The sequence below is a fragment of the Microtus pennsylvanicus genome, chromosome 9 (assembly GCF_037038515.1).
Source record: "Microtus pennsylvanicus isolate mMicPen1 chromosome 9, mMicPen1.hap1, whole genome shotgun sequence".
Taxonomy (NCBI): domain Eukaryota; kingdom Metazoa; phylum Chordata; class Mammalia; order Rodentia; family Cricetidae; genus Microtus; species Microtus pennsylvanicus.
Genome location: NC_134587.1, coordinates 10,227,297 through 10,253,005, shown reverse-complemented (window position 1 = coordinate 10,253,005; position 25,709 = coordinate 10,227,297). Strand labels below are relative to the sequence as shown.

At 37.9% G+C, this 25,709-nt stretch overlaps 1 protein-coding gene across 3 annotated transcripts in view; it reads right to left on the bottom strand.

Moving 5' to 3' along the window:
* Positions 1-8,885: 8,885 nt before the first annotated feature.
* The window catches only part of Sp3 (Sp3 transcription factor), a 47,514-nt gene continuing 30,690 nt past the window's right edge, over positions 8,886-25,709 (bottom strand). For 2 of the 3 annotated variants that reach the window (XM_075984884.1, XM_075984885.1), the window contains 3 exons: positions 17,438-17,630; positions 12,079-12,275; positions 8,886-10,625 (listed from right to left, as the gene is read on the bottom strand). In XM_075984884.1, coding sequence (XP_075840999.1) covers positions 10,309-10,625; positions 12,079-12,275; positions 17,438-17,630 — 707 coding nt within the window. In that variant the 3' untranslated portion in view covers positions 8,886-10,308. Of the gene's footprint in view, positions 10,626-12,078; positions 12,276-17,437; positions 17,631-25,709 lie in introns of those variants that run through there. The other variant, XM_075984886.1, reaches the window with a different exon arrangement.

Below are 25,709 nucleotides of genomic sequence, written 5' to 3'. Positions count from 1 at the left end.
AGATCTCTAAGATGCTCGTCTTCATCAGCTTTGCAGTCTTCTGTCAAAGACCCAGTCTCTCCCTGCCACCAGACCAACCAACAGCCCCGATTCTAGCCTCATGGCTCACCATGTACCTTCCTGTGTCTTCCTGAACGTTGCTGGATGACTAGATAGGAATGATTTTGGTGAGTGGATCCCATGAATTATGACCATTGACGGACTAAGCCCCATGTTTAAACTTTGAAACGAAAACCATAGTGAAAGATACAAAACCATAGTGAAACCAGAGGGAGAAAAACCAACCAACCTGCCCAAGAAAACCTTCAGACGCCTCGTTTCTCTCAGAAGTATGGAGGGTTGGATGAAATCGCAGCATTTTTTAATGCATCCCCGACATAGTCCTGTCCTCAGGTTTCCATCCCCACTAGCCTTCTGTGGTGTCCTGATGTTTATTATCTCGAGCCGCACACAAAGGAAACAATGTTTCCAGGGCAGAGAATCAGCTGCTATGGAGTGACTAACCACAAAGGCCATTTGTGTGTCTCCAAAGAGACTCGGATTCCACAAGACACAGGAAAAGTTACTGAGTACAGACATTTCATACCCTCCCGTTTCACAAAACAATTCAAAAGAAGGTAGGGAAGTCACCAATTCTAATGAGCAGAAACATACAGAGACATATCACTGGGGGCTGAAGTTAGTGGCTCCTTCAGAGAAACTGCTTCCTCTCTATTTCTTCCTCAACAGTCAGTACTTTTAATACCTGTTGATAGTATCTTTTAATACCTGAGAACTACTTACATTATTTTGAAGCATTAAAAAAAAAAGAATTAGTAGGTATTTATAACAAAAAGTGTAGATATTGATGTTGTAATTATATCATCATAAGGAGTATTGTAAAAGACAGCTTGCCTAAAAACATGGAGGAAATGGTTTGGGGAAATTGTCAGGGACTTACTTAGCAATTTGGTAGTTGGAAAATAATTTGGGCAGCAAGCAATGTGGTCTTACCCAAACCATAGCGAAAATGTAATTAAAAGGGGAATGGAAACTATTGTGGGCTTCACAAGGGAAAGAAAATGTGGGTAAGGGCCTCTCCTAACTGTAACCTTCTCCTGTTACAAATGTCAGCAGAGAGGAGCATGGATACAAAGAGCGGGACAGGAAGACAGATCTGTCCAGACTCCTCCCGACAACCTGAGATGTGACCCTGAAGATGGAGATGAGTCTAGAACAGGGCTGGTAAGTAGAGACACCTTATCCCATTTGATAAAAGCTGAATATGCAAGTATCAAAGAAAAGAAACCTGCCACTAACATAAAGAGACAGACTACTGTTCAAACAAACTATGGGTCCGTCACTGGAGATCTAGACAACATGCTGGTGAAATCTAAGTCATTATCACTTATTCTACTCAGAATTTTTTACTTCATAAAGCTCAAATTTTACTTAAGACTTGGTCTTGAAAAACAAATTAAGATTAAGTGTAACTTGGCTGTATTTAATTAGCAGCACCAGTGTTATTATCAAGACAAGTTTTTGTTTCGCCTCTAAGGTCAAACTCACCATGGGAAATTAGCCGAGGTGACGTGAACACGTGAGAACCACAAGGGTCATAGCTGCCTTCATGCAAGCCAAGAGCCAGAGACATGGATGGGCATCACCCCTCCCAGTCCAGCTGAGCAAGTCAGGGAGCGGACTGCCTAGGTAGATACACAGGAATGGCACTTGTAATCAACTCCTGGTGTTCCCCGGGATGAGAACTGAGACTGGATCCATTCTCCAGCCAATCAGCAGATCTCTGCTCCACGAGGCACAGCTGATCTTTCCAAAAGATATCCTGCTAGCTAGAGCTACCATTCTCCTGATGGAAAGAGAAGTGGTTCACACGGGAAGAATCCAACGCAGGCACAAGCAGGTGCAGGGCCAAAACGCACATCTAGGAATCCAGAAATACATTTTTTTCTTTTCAAATCAAGGGCACAGCAGATCCAGCAATTCTACTCCTAAGTATATATGCAAGAGCTTGAAACAGGAATCCAAGTAAATACTTGTACACAAATATACGTAGCAGCCACACGAAATGTCTATCAATTAGTGAATCGATAAACAAGATTTGTTATCATTTGAATACCAAACACCTCCGCAGGCTCAGGTTTTGGATGCTCAGTCGTCAGTTGGTAGCACTGCTCTGGAGGCTGTGGCGATCTTAGGAACAGCAGCTTAGCTGGCAGTAAGTCACTGGGGTAGTGCCACAGCAGAGCACCTGAGCCGGACACCCTTCACGTGGTTTGTGGTTTAGTGAAGAGGCCACTGCTGACATCAGCGTTTTCAATGGACTATGGAGCAAAAACCAAAACATAGAGGGGATTGTGAAGGCTGAGAAAAGTGGAGAGTGCAGGTAATTCCTCCAAAAGTGGGTCATGAAGCCAAACCTCACCTAGCTGCCTGCTGGTAGGGCAATAGGAACCTGAGACAGCAGAAAGGGTCTTAAAAAAAAATAAAAAGCACCTTGCTGCTGCTGCTGCTTTATAAGAGTTGAGTGACGGGCTTCACAGCGGCTCTTCCGCAGCCTGGCTCTACAACCTTAGGGAAACCATGATCCTGTCCATTTCTGCCTGCTCTTCATGACAAATCAAGTGAGGAATTTTAAATTGCAGACTGCGTTGCTAAGCTCTCAGAGTTGTGGGGAAAGCCTCAAGAACAAGAATGATCACAATGGGTCAGAAACCAAAAGGCCAGCTTCAAGTCATGTAGTCATGTTAAGACCTCCCGACAGCAGCAAGGCGCCTCCTGTGGCAACTCTTCACATCTAGGTTGTCAAGAGATCTAGCAGTAACAGGATTTGAGATTCAGGCTACCCAGCAGTCAGTCCACACAGCACAGACTACACCACTGGCCTTCTCCGTGCCAGTGTGGTGACTCTTCTATCTCTGCCCACCCCACCCCCATCCTAAGCTTCAATTCCAGAACACACAAAATGTCTCAGAAACCCTTACCTTTGTCTTCTTTCAGAAAAGAACTCACCCCACATCTGCTGTATCTCCACAGGCTGGTTCCCCTTCCCCCTTTCCCAGCGGATTAAAAAGTGATTTGTGGCTCCGTTGCAGCTTTACAGTTTATAACTTCCCTCTCAGGGTTGACTCACTGACATCCAAGGAAGAGTAGTTTAGATTTTGGTAAACTCCAGAAGCTATTTTTTTGGCACTGTTTTTTTTTCTGAATTTGGCCTATCAAGTAACCCTCAAGTTCAACACGAGAGTGTAAACAAGGAAGGCTCTCTGTTCTGTGTGGATGTCATAAAGGCTGTCCTCGTGAACTGTGGCAAGCAGGCAGCCTCAGGGCTACACTTAGGCTCTCCCGTGTTTGGGGGTAGACCTTCCAGATACCACATCTGTGGGCAGTTAGCAGAGTTATGCTGTAACTCTTAAAAACTAGCCTTCTCTTAACTTTTTAAATAAAGGGACTGTACTGTTATAATGAAACAAGCACATGACACAAGAGAAACCAAACAGAACTTGTTTAAAGCCAGAAAGGTAATTGTAGTCATGGCATGAGCCTCTACCCAGAACACGTAGAAATCATGTAAGAGTTATCATTTCATCCTAAGTGTATGTGTATATGTGTATCAATGTATGCTATGTATGTATTATGTATGTATATAATATGCTCTCAAATGTCAGTTGAAGGACAGATGAGATCAGCCCTACAAATTTTATGACTACGTATGGTACGGGAGCTACTTGTTTAGGACTAAGCCAGAAAACATTGTTCGTAATTCCCTATTTCGCCTAAGCCAAGTCCACCCCGTGGCAGTGTAATCCATCCCAGAGGATCAGTAAGGTCACACATAGAGGAACTAAGCAGATGGTAGCCTACCAAGGAACCCCTGATGCAGACCTGTTTATTACATGCTTACTTTTTAAGATGGCGATCCTGTTACCCTTTCTATGGATGAGAATGCTTTAAGGTAAAATGTCTGTAGAGTAGCATGGACTTGAAAAGAGACCGAAAGTGGGAAGTTGGGAGGAGACACACATTTCCTTCAGCACCCATTCTTAAAAGTTGTGTGTGTGTTATTTTGCCTACATTTATGTAGGTTCACCATATGTGGCAATGCAGCAAGAAGGCTGTAACGATAATGTGGGAGGTCCTTCCGTGTATGTGTTGCTTAGTGGTTAATGAATAAAACTGCTTTGGCCTATGGCAAGGCAAAATATAGCCAGGCTGAAACAGAGAGAGTAGGCAGAGTCAAAGAGATGCCATGTAGCTGCCTAAGGAACCTTGCCAGTAGGCCACAGCCTCGTAGTGATATAGACAGAAATGGGTTAATAAGATGTAAGAGCTAGCTAGGAATACGCTAGTCATTAGCCAAACAGTGTGGTAATTAATAGAGTTTCTGTGTGATGACTCAGGTCTGGGCGGCCAGGAACAAACGAGCAGTCTCTGCCTACAAAACAGGGTGCCAATCCCCTTGATCCTGCCAATTACATTGTTGTGAGCAGCTATGTGAAATCTGGGAATCAGTCCTCTGCAACAACAGCAGTGCTCTTAACATATCTTTCCCCTAGCACATTCACACACACACGGGGGGGGGGGGGGGTTACATCAAATAGGCAGTTAACAAACATTTTATTTGAAAGTAAGTCGCCCAGCTTTAGTATTTTTAAGGGCTAAAGATGTAGCTCAGTGGTAAAATACTTGTATAGTACACTCAAGGTTCTAAGTCTGATAATTTAAATGCCACAAAATATGAAAATTTTGTTTTAAAACAGGGTCTCATTGTCTAGCCCTTGTCCTTGAACTCAGATCTGCCTGCCTCTTGGGGGCTGGGGTTAAAGGCATGTCACAATCAGCCTGAAATACTTTTAAAATACATATACTATGGTTTGTTTTATAAACTCAAAAATGTCTTTTAAAAAAACTCATGAAAAAAATAATAAAAAAATAAAAAAACTCATGAATGAGCCGGGTGGTGGTGGTGCACACCTTTAATCCCAGCACTCGGGAGGCAGAGGCAGGCGGATCTTTGTGAGTTCAAGTCCAGCCTGGTCTACAAGAGAACTAGTTCCAGAACAGGATCCAAAGCTACAGAGAAACCCTGTGTTGAAAAACCAAATAAAATAAAAAATAAAAAACCTCATGAATGTTAAAAGGAAATTGCTTTATGGGTGATAGAATAATTTCACCTTATTTTTTTCTATTTGTTCAGTACAAGTGTTTCCCCAATAGCAAAGCTCACCAATCAGCTCCTAACCGCTAAAACTTTGCTGTTGTCTCCACTCTTCCCACACTCTCAGATGACCAGTCTTTTTACCCACTCAACTACTCAGCAAGTAGGCGGTTCTGCAACCTAAGGCCAGCAGTGGTGTGTGATGTTCAACCTCTCTCTAGTGTCTGAGTCTCCTTGGCAGGTCTCCCAGCCCTAAGCTCCTTTGCCCGGGTTTAGTCCTCAGCTTATCAGTGCCTGAAAACTCTGGACCTGGATGAAGTTTATTTTTTCCTGAGGACTCATGCATTTTTCCCAAACACTTTACAAATGCAACAAATACATATGTAAATGATTTTACATATAAGTAAGAACAAGGCAAGAGACCAATCTTTTCAACCTTAATAAAGGTGAACCACTAACATCAAATTCTGTTTCCAGGATGTCAACTGGTTTCCTGCTGTCACACAAGACTACTTATTTATAGCTCACTAGTCTATTTACACTGAAAATATTTACTAACCTCATAAAATTCAACTGTAGTTTATAGAATGCCAATCTTTAAAACCAAAATTTCAAAATTCTAATCCAAATATTAAATACAATGAAACAAAAACTTAACGAAATTTGACAGTTCTAGGATCTAATCTATAACAAGAATCTGAAAGAAATGCCTATTGCAGTTATTTTTCCCGTAAAATACCATTTATTAATTTTTACATTATTTTTGTTTTAAAGTGGGTTGCTTGGTTTGGGGGGAGGGCTTATAAAAGCATACGCTCTTCCCAAGCAAAATTAAATACGTAATACAAGGATAGCTGCTACTATTTTCTTCTTATATAAAACGTCTATGTTTTTGCTGTTGAGTTTTAAATGATCATAATAAAGGTTAGGTAACAACCTAAGATGCTGCCAAAAAAAACATACACACAAAAAAAACCCACCCTATCTAGTCACGGATGAAGCAAGTCAAATGGACTAGGAGGCTAGAGGTGGTTCAGCACTTAAGAGCACTGGCTGCTTTTCCAGAGGACCCAGGTTTGATGAGCAGCACCCACACCTTGGCCAACAACCAACCCAGGGGATCCAACACCCTCTTCTGGCCTCCTTGAGCACCAGGTACATGTGATACAGAAATAACATGCAGACAAAATTCCCACACACATAAAACAAAAATAGTATTAAAAAAGAAAAAACCGTTTTTCCAGAACCTATAAAATGGCTCAGCAGGCAAAGTGCTTTCCACAAAATCCTAACAGCCTAATCTTGACCTCTTCGTCTCTAGATGGACAACCGTTATGATTTTTTAAAAATTCTGCAAGATCCCCGGCAACAATAGGCAGCAGAAATGTTGTAGGTCCCCAAATGGTGGTAGCGGGCCTGTGGCAGCAGGCAGCGGGCCCTAGGAGCAGCAATTCCCAGGCAGAGAGACACATGGCAGACAGGCAGGAGACAGGGACATGGACAGACACATTGTACAGAATAGAACTGGATATTTGTTAGTTGAATTATGGAATGGGAAGGAAAGAAAGAGGGGAGAAGGGGAAGAGTAGAGGGGGGAGAAAGAAGAGGACAGAGCGAGAGAGTGAAGGGGGAGCAGAGAAGTGGGGAGAGAGGCAGAAGCGGAGCTGCCTCTCCAAGAGGAAGACAGAAAAGAGATCAAGCTCAGGCCAGAAGCTGAAGATCAAGCCTGCCTCAGCAGATGGGGGAGCGGGCACGGCTTGTTTCTCAAAGTGACGATAACACCAACCCCACAGTGCTGTCCTCCGAGCTCTACTGTAGCTACGGCTGTGGCTGCACTCACATTTTTTCCTAAAAAATTTTGTAGCACAAACCAAGTATGGTGGAAGTGATGTGTAATCCCAGCACATGGGAGGCAGAGGAGCAGCTCACCTCCAGCTACAACCTCAAGGGAAGCCTGAGCTAAATGAGGTTGTCTCAAAAAATAAAAACGCTTACTAGGGTTTCCTGATGGACAATACTGGTTAAGAACTATCTATTCCTTTTTATTATTGCATGCACACAATTGTGGCAGCATGTATGTGGTAGGCAGGGAACCGTGTGTGGAGCTGGTTCTCCCTCAACCTCTACAAGGCTTCCAAGCAGAGAACTAAACTCAGGTTGCCCCACTTGTGTGGCAAGCACCTTTTATGTAGAGTCATCTCTGGTCCCAAGAATTATTTCCTATAAAATGTCTCATCTAACATGCTTCCAGCTTACCTAACAAGTGACTTTAATGAAAGCACTTTCACTATTCTGAGGCCAAAGTTATAAGGTAGCTGATGTTGTGGTGTGTATACCTCCATTTGAAGCATTGAATGGTATCTTTGAGGTACAGTAGACACCCAGCTCAGTAGATGTACAATAGTAATTACTTCTATATCAATACAATGTGCAGTAACTCTAGTTATTAAAAAAACTGGACCAACTATTAAGACATCTACAGAGAAATATTCTTGTCCAGTGATAGATTTTTTTTTAACTACAGAACTTGGCTTCAGAGCAATGCCTCAAATACTGTTTCTAAAACATCCAATATTCAAATATAAAAACAATAATACAATCACTACATTGAAGTCAAATATTTTCACCTGTTAAATAAAATATTTAAAGTCCACAAAGTCTTTAAGACCATTAACACCTTTCTTCGGTGCATTTAGTCTAAATATGCTTGGGAATTTCTACATTGAAATGTTTTGAAACTGTCAATCTTCAATTACTTAAAAACATCTTGGTGCTAGGGTAATTCAGTCAGTAAAGTCTACATAAGCATGAGGACTCAAGTCTGAGCCCATAAAAACCCACAAGAAAAATCCCAGGGGTGGTGGTCCCCAACCAGGGAGGTAGGAACATCCCTGCCCCACAAGGTTAACTGACCAGTCAGCCTGACCTAACTGGGAGCCCTGAGGCGTAACCTCCCTACACCCCCAATTCTCCCCTCCACACACACACACAACCCACCTTTTGATTCAGTGTATGTTTGGTTCTGCAAGCAACCTCTACTTATAATCTTAATGAAAACTATTCTAAAAAATTATTTCAAATTCTTATCCTCAATCTCAAAGTATTGATTTCCAATAAAGTCCAAGTAACAGTTCCCTTTTAACATCCTAGGTTTAAGCTTTATTTAGAAAAACTGCCCACGATTACTGTGTGCGCCTAGAGTTGACCAACACACGCACTAAAAATTACAAGTAACAATGTTAGGTTGGGCCTGGATAACAGCTGATGGAAACCTCATCAATAATGACACACACAGAAAGAAACAGCCCGCTGTCTTCTCGCACTCCTACCTCCCTTCCTGTATAGCCATCCCAGGCACAATACTCAAAACCTTTAGAATAGCTCTTGCCTGCCATGAATACCACAGCTGCAGGAATACCTAAGTAAATTCACAACTCTCATAAATCAAAATACTTTGCAGTGCTTTGTAAAGGGAAGTAGTTTGCAAAATGGCATTGATAAGTGATAAAAATCAATATGAGCTAAGAAGTTACTTTTTCCAGTTATATTTAATAAATTCATTTTAAGTGAAAAATTAAATTGCCAGCACCTCTTTTTAAGTAAATATATTTGTGTACAATCCCAGCGTCTGAAATCAAGAATCTTAAAATAAGAGGCCAAAATTAAAGATAAGTCAGACTTTCTTATCCATACCACTGCAGTATTTTAAATCCATTGGACTACAACAAACTCAAAAGAAAAAAAATAGTGTTTTATTAACTACCACACTGTTATAATACACTTTAAACGTACAATAAGGTAGCCTTTCAGTCTGAGGTGGTCTTAAGATAACAAATGAACAGAATCCAACTTCTTGAAATAGGTGAACTGCTGCAGCTATAGGTACATTTAGGAAAATTGTAGCGCTCTTACAAGACCAGCAATGTAATTTTATTTTGTACATTTTTAATTGAAAATATAAACAATAATTAAAAAATAAAAAGAAAATACAGCATAATAAAAAACATACATTTCTCAATTAAATGTATTGGATACATATAAATTTTATGGAAAGAAGCAAAAAAAGGAAAATGGTTGATATTTAAGTGCAGACTATCTAGACAAAAAAATTAAAAAAATATCATAAAGCTTCTAGTTTCTATGACTAATATCCATATGGTTGGAGTATCGTCACTGTGGAAGTGATTTTGTTATGTTTGCATATGTTATACTTTATTGGTAATTTACACAATGGCTTTTAAGGCCCTGGCAGACATGTTTTTTGGAAACAAGATTGGATTTAAAAAAGAAAGAAAACAATCACTGCTAAGACGCAATACACCTTATTATTATTGTTTTTGTTCTTTTTTTGGTCCTCCAAACTTCAGGAAAAGGAGTAATTCACTAGAACATTTTCTTACCACCCAAATGCCTCAACCTACACATTTTCAACTTTTTAAAAACATCGGTTATATTGCCCAACTTCATTATTGAAAGAATATTAACAAGACATTATTTTGGCAAATTAAATCTTAAACATGGCTTTTCAACAGGATTTAAAAGGTGACTATCCCTAAAGGTCCATGTTAAAATGTAGTTTTCAAAATCTTACAAGAGTAATGCTTAAAATATTGTACAGTTAACCTAATTAAAATAATTAGCTTCAAAATGACAAATTGATAAGCTAAGTAAAGCCTACACTATGTAACATTTGCTTGGAAACTTGATTTGTCAGTTATGCATAATAAAAATTCCAGTCATCAAGAAAATTACAAAAATTTATCATAACATGATTTCTTTCACCCATCAACTTTTTTTTATCTTACAATAGATAAATACCAACAGTTTCTCATTTTTACACTAAACCACACAGGATTGATGCATTTGGTTAGACTACCATTCGCATTGTTAAATTCAATTTTCTCTTTATATAACTTGGTAAAATTTCATTTCTTCTAGATTCCAAAAGTACCTACAAAACCCATGCAATTTTACCATTTTAATATACTATGGAATATCATACAAAGTAAGGCATTTCAGTGTCATGTATAACCAAGTTACTGTCAATCCAAAAATTTTTGCACATCAATAAAAAGATATCTAAGAACTTAGGAACAATATTCTTCTCACTACTGTATAAAAATAACCACAATGAATAAGTATTTGTGTAATATTTACTCCATTGTCTCATTTCCAGAAACTGTGACAAGCTGCAAAGGTATTTCAGTGTTGGTAAGGATGTCCTGATTGCTGGTGGCAGAAGTGTTGACAGTTCCTATCCCTGAAACAGCCCCCTGCTGAATATTTGCAAGGATAAGTGTTGTTCCTCCTGCAGTAATCAAGGCATCATCCCTCCCAGCTTCCACAGATGCTAGCACTGTACTGCTAGAATGAATAACTTTTTTATTTTGATGTGTTTTAATATGTTTGGCAAGGTGGTCACTTCTCATAAAACGTTTTGAACATTCTGGACAAACAAACTTCTTTTCACCTGTGAAGAAAAATGAAACTGCTTATTTTTAAATTCACTTTTACAATTAACGATGGTCTCTCCTGAAACAGAAGATCTAGAAGAGCTGTATTAGTCGAAATCAGCTGCCCCCCCCCGTAAGACTTCCCCTATGGCGATAACTCTGCCCAAATATTTGGCATCCTTTTCCCTCTGAAACAGGGTTTCTCTGTGTAGCCCTGACTGTCCTGAAACTCACGATGTAGATCAGACTGTCTTCAACTTGGAGATCTGCCTGCCACTGAGTGCTGGAATAAACACATGCACCAAGACTACCCAACACTATCAAGGTACTACCTTATGAATTCATGTTCCCTCTTTAATCCATGCCCTTGGGTGAACAAATAACCCATATGTATTTGGTCATATTTTTTCTTCTCCATATACATTATTCTTTTTCACAACCTACTGAGGATAAATTCCACCGGGGAAAATTCTATTGGGGGCCATCTTAGGATCTACATTCCAATCACTCAATGTTATTATATCTACAACTTTCTCTCCTAACTGTAATAGAAAGTCCTGCCACTCATTGTTAGTTTCAAAAAGGTTAATCACATTTTTTATCTTTGTAATAACAAGGAACAGAACTAAAAGCAGAGAATCTTATGTGCATATATACTGCCTCATACTCCAATGTTATCTTCTGACATTCAAAGCCAAATTAAGAGTTGTGAAGCAGAGACAACTTATTTACTTAACCTAATAGAAAAACTGCAAGTAGTCCTAGTGTATCAGACTTCAAAACTCATGTTATTCATTTGACCACGCTTCCTTCTACACATCACCTTAGAGTATCAGTTCTCAATTCTTCAACACTACACATAGAATGATGAACACTTTGATTATTTAATTTTGGCAGAAAATTACATTACGTTAGACTTCAGTTTGAGTCTGACCTATACCCATCTCATACAATCACCATATATTATATAAAAAAAGAAAAAATTAACAAATACCTCAATAAAATGCCTTTCCCTCACCTCAGATACTCAAACAGAAAAGATAAAATATTAGAATTTCAAAATAGATATTGCTACCATAACAATAAGAGAAACAGCAGCTAATTTTAAATATGTGACCAGAATAAACAGTAAAATGTGGTTTAAGACATTCAACAGTCAATGAAAGCTAACTCAGTATATACAACATAAAAGCCATTCCTCAAGAAAATCTATACTGGCTTGTTCTTTGGACTTGAAATTAGTATTACTGAGGGCTGATTTTTGATCTAATTAATCAATTTAAAGATCTGATAAGTAAGTCATGCTGAAAAAATGTCTAGCAGCTATAGACTACAATTCATTTTGTCTGTTAAAACCAACTATATAGATTAGGGAGACAGCTCAATGTGTTTTGAGTATACACATGGGCTCAATCCCTAACAAAAAGGGAGGGAGGAAGGCAAGGGGAAAAACATAAAGGTATTAGTAACCTGTGTGTGTTCTTCTGTGCCTTTGTAATTCATCACTTCGTGTAAATCTTTTGCCACAGAACATCCAGTTACAAATAAAAGGACGCTCTCCAGAATGCCAACGTAGATGCGCTCTCAAATGTGAGGTTTTCCCATAGACTTTTCCACATCCTGGTATATGACAAATGTGTTGCTTCTTCTTCCCAAGGTTGGTGCCTCTAAAAAACACACAAAATAATATACATTTATATCAAAACATTCAAAACCACTTATATCATCATATAGCTTCTTGAGTTTCAAAGAGAAGATATTATCACCAAGAGAACAATCAGAAACCAAAACCATTTTAAATCTATTTAAATAGAAATTTATGTATTTTAAACAACAAATTTAATGTATTAATTTTATTCAAGAATTGTCTGAATATAACTATATTCAATAATGATGTAACTAAAAGAACACTTCATACACAAAGAATGCACAATAAGCTAAACTATCCCATCAGAATCATTCGCAAATACAGAACCAATTCAATTAACAGTACAGGAAACTAGTTTTATTCAAAGTCATAATGTAAGATAATTTTTGTAATTTCTTATCCAAAGAATACTGTACAGAAATTCATCACATACAATTAGAAGGCAGATAGACAGCTGAAGCAGTTTTAGATTAACATGATTTAAGTGCTCCAATGGTCACACCTAACATACACTGACTTGAAATCCAGTTTCAAGAAAATCTAGCTAAAGCTATGTTCTTAACTCTCCTGGTATCTCACACAAAAACTACAAATCAAAAAAAAGTATCTTTACTGTTAAAATTCTCCCCCCATAAACCAATGCAGCCACCCCAAATTATTCACAGAAATATAACAAATTACCATTTTTTCCACGGTTCAGAATTTTACAATAGATTTAAGTATTTGATACAAAGGACAGTTGGGGAGTCGTGCTTAGATGAGTGAACAGAGGCATCTTAGTCTAAGCAAGAAGAAACCTTTTTGAATCCAGAAACGGTATCTCAATAGCATTAAGCATAAACATTTCTTGACAAAAATTAATTAGGATTGTTACTGAATATATTTTTAAAGCATGACTTTTTGGACATAATTATCAAAACACTGTATAAACTTTACAATGTTTCTCTAAGATTAAAAAAAAAGGCACCTTTAACCCCTTCCCAACTCCCCTCCTCCCTCAACCTCAATCTAAGTGTAGCCTGTAAACCTTCCACAACTACTAAATCCTCCTGTATACAATCTACCTATCGTTTCTCAAATTTCCCCCACATTTATATTTTAATGTACTCACACTCAGTAGCATGTGAAATTGCCATAGGACAAACAGTGCTAAACGGTGCAGTGCTGGCTGTTAGATGCCATAGGTGTTCTGAACAGGGAGACATCAATGTGGGCTCCAGTAGTTAGAGAAGGCTTCGTGGAGGAGGTGGGTAGGATTTAGATAGAAAGGAGGGAAGGCATTCCAGGCAGAGGAATAGCATAAGTAAAGACAAGGAGGAATCATGCTGTTGTCTCAAGGGCAAGGATGTCATAATCTAACACATTCTAGTTCCTGCTCCAGTCCACCCCCAATTTCTAAATCTCTTTAAAGAGCTGAGTTGAGAAAAAAACAGGTTTTTCCTGGCTTATTTTCAATGTCCAAGTCTTGTTTCCATTTAATTTAGCTTTTTAAAATTTGCTTTATTCTTAAATAGATCTAAGAGAAAGAAACAGTGTCTTCACTAGTATTAATGTTGCGTTCACCATAGCAATTTCACAGGAAACCCAACTCAGTTCACTCATGACTTCACACTCCTTTGTTAAGGCTGCCACTTTGGTGAACTACTGTGATTTTATAAACTCAACAGTGTGATTTGACAAATTTAGCAAAACTCAGCCTGTGAGTACCAACAAAATACAAGACCAAACAAATGAACAGCAACAAACACAGGTTCTCAGAAGACTGAGAAAAAAATGGAAGGGAAAGGTTTTTTTTTCCTGTTGAATTATAAAGCAAATGAAAAAAAGTCATTAAATATGGGATATGCATCTAAGAAAAATATCAAGTTGCATCAACTGTATTATAAGTTAAATGTTTAGCTTGCTGAGGTTCAAATTAGTACTTAAGGAGATTCAACCCAAGGAAAGATCTAGATAGACCAGAGGTATTCACGGCCTATCCCCTGAGGGAAAAGCTCTTCAAGTGTTCCCATCTTGAACATAATAATGCCCATCATATAGCCCCACGTAACTAGCAATTTTAAATTTCTACTCGTGAGTGTCTAAACTTGCGCCCAATAATTCAATGACAAGACAGCAACACAAAATAAATCTAAATTCTGGACAAAGTTAAGGAAAGATAAATAATCCCAGCCGCTTTTGCTTATGGTGGCAGAAACGCAAGCTGAAATGCTGACAACTTTGTAAAATAATTTAATGGATTGATGCTTAATTCACACAAAACCCATGTAACAATAATGCCTTTGGATCATTTTGTATTGTTACAATTATTTCTTCTACTAGTGTCTAAAGACTGGTTCTGCTATATAAAAACTGGCTAATTGAACCACTTTGATTTAAATCTATGACTTTATAATGTGAGTGATTTTCCTGCACGTTTATCTATGCACCACAAGCAGTGCTCATAGAGAACAGAAGGTGCTAGACCCCTGGGACTCCGGTTACTGATGTTTGTGAGCTGCCATATCAGTGCTGGGGACCAAAGCTGGGTCCTCTGGAAGAACAGCCAATGCTATTAACTACCGAGACATCTCTCCAGCCCCTGAAATAATTTCTTTTATAGCTTGCTCAAAAAAGTAAACAAAACAGTTTTCTGCAGCTAAATGAAATTAGATTTCTAAAAATGCTATTTTGCCCATTTGTATATGTATTTAGAAAATGGTTAAGAAAAAAAAGCCAATACTCTACTCTTTTAAAACAATTAATTTAAGTTGCAGAATGTTCCTAGACTATTTATGTTAATGCTTCTAATAATTAGCTATTTATACAAGCTAAGGATAGAAACCTGTTGAATTCTGTTCAAATCAAGTCTATGAAACTACTACTATCCTAAGAACCTTGATTTGTTTAGAAAAAGTTATAAAAAGAATGAAGGAAAAAATTCTATGAAAAAAAAACATTACCTGCTATCACTTCTGGCATACTTTTAGCATCTAAAAGACTAACTTAATTTTTTGTTAATTGTAAGTGAACTCCGTTACTTATATAGTGCACTGTGCAGACCACTGACAGTTAAGGTAATGTAGAAAGAACTGAGAAAACATACTTGTACATGTAAAAGTTCACATAAACTAACAGTTCCACAAGACAGACAATTCACAAAATAAATTTTATAAACCTAATTACCAAATATGTTCAACCTCACCAAGCAATAAACAAAACATAAACTAAAATAAACGAGATAATTCTTGCCTATCAAACTTTAAAAGGTTTAAAAGAAAGCAGAAGGAATTGGTCAGCACATGAGAACATAGACATTCGAGACAGGGCTGCTCTAAGTATAGAGGGATATGGCTTTTTAGTAGACAACTCCATTGACCCAACAATTCTATTTCTGCCAACATACACTAATGAGACAATCAGACAGATGTACAAGGACGTATATGTGAGGATTTTGATGAATCCCAAACAAAGGAGAAAATTAAATTATATATCCACATACAATACTATACATAGATCAAAAGATGACACAGCTCAGACATGGAAATAAGGCCACAAAAACTTACAAAACAAGAGACATAAACAGATGTTTCTGCTTTAAAGTATATGCAGTATTACACAAAAATGTTACAGTGGCTAGATCCTGAGATAGGATTTTGACTTGTGGGGCTTTTATGTGTTGTTCTGAAATATTCTACTTCCTCTGCATTTTTGGAACATGTTTAACTGTCTAAGTAAAGGCTAAGCACTGACCACCATATAGATCTGATGAGTAATTTATTTTGAAAGTGCCTTTTAAATAAAGTACATTTCAGGAACGTTACTGCCTATCCAGAATTCCACTAAATTATCTAAGGTCATGTTCAGAAGCAGATCCATTGAGTTGGCAATACAATGTAAGGGTTAAAACTCGGGAGTATATAAATGGGTTCGAAACCCAGTTGGTCCAGTTTTGGTTTGTTTTCCTGGAAAACATGGTCTCACATTATAGCTCAGGTTGGCCTTAAACTCTCACTGAGTGCTGGCAATTCTACTTGAGTGCACGTGTGCATGTAAGTAATTTTACCTATGTGTGACACATATGTGTCACTTGTAAGAATACAGTAGCTTTCGCATGTTAGCAGCTATGAGTCGCCTCCCCTTTGTGTGGTTTTCAGGACTCACTGAAAGATATCTCTGCCCTAGTCATTATTGTTGCAAATGAATTGATCAAAGTAGAAATCAACTAATAGGACCAACCAGAGAACTGAAAGATAATCAAGTTTATAACCATGTGCATTTATACAGTTATACTGTTCAGCGTATTTTGCATACTTAAAGTAGGTCATAGGCGAAAAGGTATTGAAGCCTCTTACGATGAGTGGAGATTTGCTAGCACAACTTTAGCATTCTGTTTTTGCTTTATATATTTCAAACTGAGCAAACAGATACTGTGATTACTGAATCTAGACAGAAATGTCATTATGAAATATAATCCTGCCTGTCTTGTATTTTCCAATTTAACTGCAACTTGCTTGATATCAACACTGCTATCCAAGTTTTCATTTTGCTAAAATCTGACATTTTTCATTCCATCTTGTATAATACTGTACCAATTATTTAAAATGTTTCTTATACTAACATCAGGATGGATTTTGTTGGTTTTTTATTACCTAAATCTCTTAATAAGTTTACTCTAGCTACATTTAAAGTAATTACCAACCATTTAAACTCATTCTTATAACATTTTTGTCTTAGTATATCTTAAAAAAAAAAAAAGAGGTAAATCCTACCATGCTACTTTTGAAAAAAGTAAGTCCCCATCATTAAGACCTTTCATTCTCATTTCTGTTGAAAATGGAAGTATTCACACTTATCAACTATTTTTGAACTTATTTTTATATAGCATTCTCTGCATTATATAGCATTTTTCTCTGTACTTAGGTCAAACTCAATACCAGTTTGCAAACAGGCTAATAAACTGAGGTCTATAAAATTCTATCTGTTATAATCTTTTAAAGACTAAGCAATTTTAGTTTTAAAGGCATTTAGATATGAGAATCTATATTTAGTTGTCTAACTTCTGCCACTCATACAGTCACACACCCAAAATGATCATGTGATGAATAATTTACCATAATTAAGTGATATGGCATGCAGTATTTTAAACATTAGGATGATATTAGCACTCCTTCAAACAACACATGGTTGATGTGTGCATACCTCCCACCGCCTTCTTTACAGTTGGGACAGGTGCAAGCTACCCTCCGAAGTCTTTTTCCTTCTTGATGCTGTTGGTCCCCTTCTTCATCTACCACTTGTACTCGTAAGTGTGTTAGGTCATTGGTATTTAATGTAGAGTCACCACTGAGCTGCCACTCTTCAGGGTCAGGTTCTTCTTCCTTGATCCTAATATCTAAAGATAAGGGGGGCGGCAGCACACAAATACATGAGATACAGCTTACTGGTTTAAAAAGACAAACATTAGTTTCAAACTTTTCTCAGTTAAAGTGAGTATAAGAAAAAACTTCAACTGTTTATAAGGCATATTCACTTTCCTTTGTAGCTTTATCCCTTCAAAACTATCAATTTTATTTTTAAGACTTCACAGAAGAGGGAACAGGGCAAGCAGCAAAGTTTACTTTTTTTAAAGATCCAGTAAGAAATGTAAACTTCAAATATGCTGTTCATTAGTTAACTGAGGTACTACAGGGCCAAACCTAGGGCCTCACAGGCCCCTTCTTTTTTCTTGTAATATTTAATTTTGAGATATGTTATGATTAAGTTTTCCAGGCTAGTCATGAACTTCCTGCTTCAGCATAACAAACAGTTGAAACTTGTTTGTTTCAATCAATAAATATTATTCAAAAAATTATTCAATAAATAGAATTTCAATCAATAAACAAACAATAAATTGATTGTTTCATTCAATCAATAAATTTAATGACCAATTTAGCCTGGAACATACATCTTTAATATCTTACAACTTGTAGCCATTCTACTTATAGATACCATATGAATGTAAAGGAATAATACATATTCACAAGGCCAGGGATACATCTCAGTCAGTTTAGTGCCCTGCCTCAGGAGCATGAAGATCTAAGTCCCCAATACCCACATAAAAGTTGGGCACTGCAGTACATACATGTCATGGGGGCGGGGACAGCACAGCACACCAGGGAACACATACAAGTTGAGTGGATTCCTAGAGCCTACTGGCTAGCTAGCATAGCCAAATCAGCTCCAGGTTCAGAAAGAGCTTCTGTCTCAAAAAGGAGGATAATCGAGACAGACACCCAAGGTCAATTGTTGGTCTCCATATTCATATTCATTCTCTCTCTCTCTCTCTCTCTCTCTCTCTCTCTCCTTCTCTTCTTCCTTCCCTCCCTCCCACACACAGGAGGAGGGGGCCAGCACAGACAGAGAGCATACACCTGCATTCATTTGTATAGTAACATGCAAACTCAAGCTTCAAAGTCAACAGTTACTGACTGTTATAATGGCGATGCCAAGTATGAGAAGGTTTCTGGTTTATTATAAACCAGACTGGGAAGCAAAATGAGTATAGAATGATAAAAAGTGAATATAGCAAGAAATCGTGTTATTTTCTTGGCCAAGACAAGGAAGGATCTCTACATTATCAATAATGCATGATTTTCTAGGTGAACCTATGACAACTAGTTTTCTCAACTCAGAAAACTGATTCTAAAAGATAGTAAATGATGATAAAAGTATCATATACCTATATAGAATCCTTTACGGCAACAAAAACACCCCCAAATTCCTGAAAAGCATATATACAAACCTCAGAATCCTATTTTTGATCTTTATTAATCACTAATACTTTGGACAAAAATAACCTTGAAAATAAAATATGTAGGGCTTTGGGTGCAGTTTGGTGGTAGTGCCCAAAATTTGGTCCCTAGCATCAGGAAACATAAAAACAAAATGCATATAATTTTACAGTAATGCAAACTTAACTACATAAAAAATATAGGGGAAAAAGAAGAGAAGGAATTCAGGCCTGAGCATTAGGGTGGATATTAGCGTCCACGACATAAGAATATCTGAATCAATGCCAATCAGTGACTGACAGGGCTGAGAACCAGCTCAGTGGCTAACAGACTGTGTTGCTTTTCCAGAGGAACCAGGTTTGGTTCCTGCCCCAACATGGTGGCTCCAACTGCCTAGAATCCCAATGGCACAGGAGCCAACAGCCTCTTTTGGCCTTCAAGAGTAGCTGCACTCACATGTACACACAAATGCACACATAGTTTTTAACACTTATTTTTATTTTTAATTATGTGTGTGTACATGTGAATGCAGGTGCCCGTGAATGTCAAAGGCATTAGAGCCCCACAGAGCTACAGGCAGTTACAAGCACCTGACATGGGTACTGAGAATCTAGCCTGGGTCCTCTGCAAATCAGCACATGCTCTCTTAACCACTGAGCAATCTCCAACCACCAATACATGTGCATAATTAAAAATAAATAGTGAGCAAGAAAGTACTACTAATAACAAGCATAACTGGGTACATATTGTTGCACACATATGTAGTCTCAGATCTCTTCGGAAGCTAAGCAAAAGGTTCATGAATCTGAAGTTAACCTAGTCTACATAGCAAGACTGTCAAAACAAAACCAAGGGCTGAAGAAATGGCTCAGTGGTTAAGAACACATACAACTCTTGCAGAGGACCTGCGTTCAGCTTATAGCATCCACACCAGGTAGCTTACAACTCCTTATGAATGGAAGCCTTTGGCCTCTGCGGGTACCTGCAGTCACATCCCCATGCACGTACAAAAATAAAATATCTTTAGTAAAAAAAAAAATATTTTTTAAAGAAATCAACTTTTTAAATATGTTCAAGAGACATGAAGAAACATAGCAGAAGGTTGAAAGTTAAAAACAACAAGGACTGTTTTATTCTGAGAAACAAGAAAGAGGACTGTGTTTAGCTGCTTATGAGAAATATTCACTTATGTGTTATTTTGGGGGGGGGGGAGTCCAAAATGCCAGGAAGAGATGATAATCCCAGAGAGTACCTCAAGATTTAGCTGACAGAGCAACTCTTCCTGTCAGATGAGGGACAAAAAGAACACATTCCCTCATCCAGGTATTCCAACAATTATGAGTCTATGTGCAGTGTGAGTTTCATCTGGTGGCTAAAAATTTAAAAAGTGGTATTCTATCTGTTGTTTTTCTATTCTTAATAGAGAACCAGATATTACAGACCTCTCCACATTTAGAGATCATAGACCCTGCCCTCTCACATTAGGTGTCCGTCTGTCACGTGACAGACACCACGTGAGCACTGCGGTTGGTTGTACAATGTTAGCTCTAACAAGCTTAATAAGGCTACTTTACAGATAGCATATACACAAAAATAAAAGGAGAATTTTACTAGATGTTTTAAAAACTGATCATGACATTTAAGTCTCAATTTTCTATGTGTTTACTCAACACCATCTGTGATACTGGGACAGAGGGAAAAGCAGGGGCAAGACATTTTAAGAATATATCTTAAAAATACTGGCTCAGACAGGAGGACTGCTCCAAAATACTGGTTGGAGACCAGTATGAGCTGCACAATGAATTCCAGACCAGTTTAAGTTTAGTGTGAGAATCTATATTAAAAAATATTTTTAAAAAGAAAAAAATATAATAAACCAAGTGCTGTATCCCAACAACCAGGCAGCAGGTGGAGGAGGACTGCTTCAAGTCTGGGGTTAGTCTGGCCTACATAGAGACTTCTAGGCCAGCTAGGACTACTATAATAAGTAAAGAAAGAGACAGAAAGACCTATCTGAATATGGACTACTAACACTTAAAGACCATCAAAAATAACAAGCACACAAAAATAAGGGGATAGATAGAGATGGCTCACTGGTTAAAAACACTGGACCCAGGTTCAATTCCCAGCACCCCATGACTCACAAATGTCTATAACTTTAGTTCCAGGAGTTCTGCCACCCTCACACAAACATATATATATATATACAGGTAAAACACCAATACACATAAAATTTAGGGAGAGAGGGAAGGAAGGAAGGAAGGAAGGAAGGAAGGAAGGAAGGAAGGAAGGAAGGAAGGAAGGAAGGAAGGAAGGAAGGAAGACAGTGGTTCTCAACCTTCCTAATGCTGAGACCCTTTAATACAGTTCCTTATGTTGTGACCTACAACCATAAATTATTTCCATTGCTACTTTATAAACTCTGTTACTGCTATGAATCATAATGTAAGTATCGGAGATAGAGGATATCTGATACACAACCCCGAGGAAAGCTCTCTCACCCCGTTGAGAGCCACTGTTTTAGAACATTCCTACTCTAATCTATTGCTCATTCTCTTCCTGAACCTTCAAAATATACTTACAGCCAGAAAAAGAGCTGCTAACACAATTTAGTTTTCTTTCTTACTGTGCAGATGTATACAACTTAGCCAAGTCCAAACTGAACACATCTTGTCCAATAAAAAAACAAACCTTCTCCTTGTATCCCCTTGGCATCAGTAACCTAAATACATAAACTATCAACTTCAGCTAAGTCTGCTAGTGCATGCAAGGCTCTCTCTCATCTTTCTCCAAGTCATCTTGTACTCAACCTACCAAAATCTTGCTCCTAAATAAAAATATAATCACATCTCTTTATTGAAACAATGTAATACACTAATTTTCTTTTCCCTTTCTTCTTTTTGTTTGGAGACAGGGCTTCTCTGTAGCTTTGAAGCCTATCCTGGAACTCGCTCTTGTAGACCAGGCTGACCTCGAACTCACAGAGCTCAGCCTGCCTCTGCCTCCCAAATGCTGGGATAAAAGGCGTGCGCCACCACCACCCAGCTTGTACTAATTTTCTATTTTTCCCCAGGATTTAATTTCAAAAAATCAGGAAAGAAGAATTCTAGAGGAATAAAAATACTCTATCGGTTCAATGGGATAATATGATTTATGTATTAATTTAAACTCACAGAATGTATACCACCAAAAGAAACCTAAAATACGTGTGCTGTTATAATTTCTTAGGGTGGAGTCACCAAATATAACAAATGTGCCACTCAATGGGACACTTCTGATATGGATAATAACTAGATATGGAAAGAGTTCTGTATTGCTGAAAAAGCCAATTCCTTTTTATCTTCTAAAATATAGTTAATGTTCATGACTCGTATATTACCTGAAAATTATACCTCAATTTCTCTTACTATGGTTGCATCTTTAGTTTCTAATTTTTCCCTCCACTTAACTGAGTTGAAAACCAAGGAACTTAGGGTATCTTCTAAAAATTAAGTTCATTATTTGAAGTTTAGAATATAATTTTATTTGTTCAAAGACATAAACAGCTGCAACGTGTTAAGTTACTCTTCTAGGTTCTAAGGCGAAATTGTTACCAAGAGTTAAATACACATCTTTATACGGTTTACCTTTTAATTAGGAGAGGACAAGAAAGTAGGCAGCACTTGGTGGCAATTAAGTATATGGAAGAAGAAACAGGCTAAGGAGGAATAGAAAGGGGAGAGAAGGGAGTAATTACTATTTTTAACAGAGTGGACAGAGACAGCTTCTGCCAATGTGGTGACATCTGACATAAGGAGATAACTGAGAGGTATAGTCAAAGCAGAAAGAAAAACAAGTTGGATGTATGCCTGATGAGTTCAAAGAAAAGGAGGCAGCCTGTATGGTAAGAGTTTAAGAATCAATGTATTAAGAAGAACTGTATTAAGATCAAAGAGGTAAAAATTGGGTAGACAAGGGAAGAGAACCATACATGACATACATTATTATGCAGGCTATTATACAACCTTACATGTTATTCTGATAGAATTACGGAAAGGAGTATCTGAATTGGATTTTATTAAAATAAACTCAGGGTTACCCTGGATGCTGTATAAAGTCTGTAGAAGACAAGGATAAACATAGGGACACTAATTATAATAGTAAACTATTATAAATTACTCAGCCACTTACCAAATGTAGTGACATAGACCTTTAATCCCAGCACTTATGAAGCAGAAACAGGCAGACCTCTGTGAGCTCAAGGCCAGCCTGGGCTATATAACAAGTTCTTGGGCAGTCAGAGCTACACAGTGATTCTTTAAAGATGACAGTTTCCACTGGCCTTAATGCACGCCTGCACTAGGGAAGCCGTCACATAAGAAACCAAGATCAAAGCTTGCCTGGGCTATAAAATAGGTTTCAAGCCAATCTGATCCACACTATGAGAGGGCAGTGGTGGTTTTCCTAGGGTAGTCAAGGATCTGGGCTCGATCTCCATGTCAAACAAGCAAAGCAAGAGTAGCCAATGAGGGGCTGGAGAGATGGCTCAGAGGTTAAGAGCACTGGCTGCTCTTCCAGAGGTCCTGAATTCAATTCCCAGCAACCACATGGTGGCTCACAACCATCTGTAATGAGATCTGGCGCCCTCCTCTGGAGTGCGGGCATACATGAATGTTGTATACATAATAAATAAAAAAATAAAAAAAAAGAGTAGCCAATGAAGGAAGAAACAAGTCAAAAGAAGTCAGTTTTTTTAGAAATATAATCAACCATGTTAAATAGTAAGTAAGCAGGGTACTAGTGGCACACACCTTTAATCCTAGCACTGGGAGGCAAAGGTAGGCAGATCTCCAAGTTGAGGCCAGCCTGGTCTACAGAGTTCCAGGATAGCCATGGCTGCATAGAAAAACCCTGTCCCAACAAAAAGCATTACACACATACATACATTACATGCATACATACACACATTACATACATACATACATACAATCAAGAAAAGGTGTAGTAAGCACTACCTAACTTGACAAGAGCTATTTCCATGAAACGGTTCAAAACCACTCAGAGCTGACTCAACTCTTTCCAAGAGTTCTGCTGTGAACATAATCACTATAGTTTAGATCTGAAATGTGCCTCAAAGGTCCATGTGACAAAGCATGCTCCCCATGGTGGCACAACTGGGAGATGGAGAAACCTTCAAGTAGCCGAAGGTCTTTATGACCAGCTGAGTATGTTCATCATAAACTCCTGTAATCCCAGCACTTGTGCAATTAAAGCCAAGAGAAATGGGGGTTCAAGGCTAGTCTGGGATCGAAAAACAAACACAAAGTCTTTAGGTCACCATGTGCCCCCTCGTAGGGGGAAGGATAAGAAGTTTTGCCTGACAGACACTCCTTACAAGGATGTGCTCGCACCCAAGAAAACAAAGCCAACTAACTGTTCAAAGGACTGAAGCCACCACAACTGTAAACCAAAAAAATCTTTTCAAACTTGATTGTGCTAGGTATGTTGTTACACAGGACTAGAAACTGACTAACACAAAGATTTAGAAAATGTCAGGCTGGAGAAATAGCTCAGTAGTATGAGCACATATTGTTTCTTGCAAGAGGACCGGAGTTCAATTCCCAGCATCCATATCAGGCAGCTCACAACTGTTTGGAGCTCCAGCTTCAAGAAGCCAACACCTCTCTCAGGTCCTTGGACACATACACAGACACACATAACTGAGTAATAAAAAAAAATTGTTTTAAAAAGAAAAGGTCGGGACATTCCCTAGGTTAACCCACAAGTAGATTTAACATGTAAGACTATCTGAAATACTTACGGTATTTTAGCTTATACCAAGTACAATGCCTGTACAACATATATCAGTAATATAAATAGCAAAAGTGCTTATTTAAATGACTTAGAATTTGAAGAAAAAGTTAAATTAGAAAACTATGTGACAGAAATAGAAATCTGAGGTTATTTGCATAACATATTTAAGAACTTTACAAAGTACCAGCACTGTTTTTAATTACATTGATCATCTTCCTCAAAAATGTTTACATTTCCCTCTGGACTATGTTTGTCCTATGACTTCTGTTGTGTTTTGTTTTTAAGACAAAACTGTAAAATAAACTAATAAATGGGAGGAGAAAATGTATGTGAAAAGTTCCTTCACATTTAAGAGTTCACTAACATTATGGACATCAGACAGAGTGGGAGAAGAATGGGATGCAGCGGAGGGGCCGAAAACATCTAAGAGTTCACATTTCAAAAGGGGGAAATAAAAACTTAGATGATGAGACGTATAGAAGACACATACGCACAGCGGCATACAATATGATTACAAAGATAAAACTAATTTTCAACATCAATTAAGTACTAACTCAGGACATAGATTTCAATCAAAAGTATTACCAGGAAACAAAACAACCTCTTCCTAAAACCTGGCACTAACTATCAATAGAGCAAACAGAATGTCAATTCTTAACTGCTTTAAGTCTGGAATGCGCATATTTAATATAGTTAACACTGTATAAATATGAATTGTGGTAGTGTTGAGAAAATGAGACCTCCTCCTCCTTTATCAATAGTGTATGGTTTCGATCCAAGTCTTTCATTTTCTGCCTTTAATTTTTTTAAAGCTAATGAAATACTAATGAAAATACTTCTTTGATTTTTAAGGTTTTATTTACCTCTTTCCTTTAATCATTCTCATCTGCACACAAACCACAAACAGA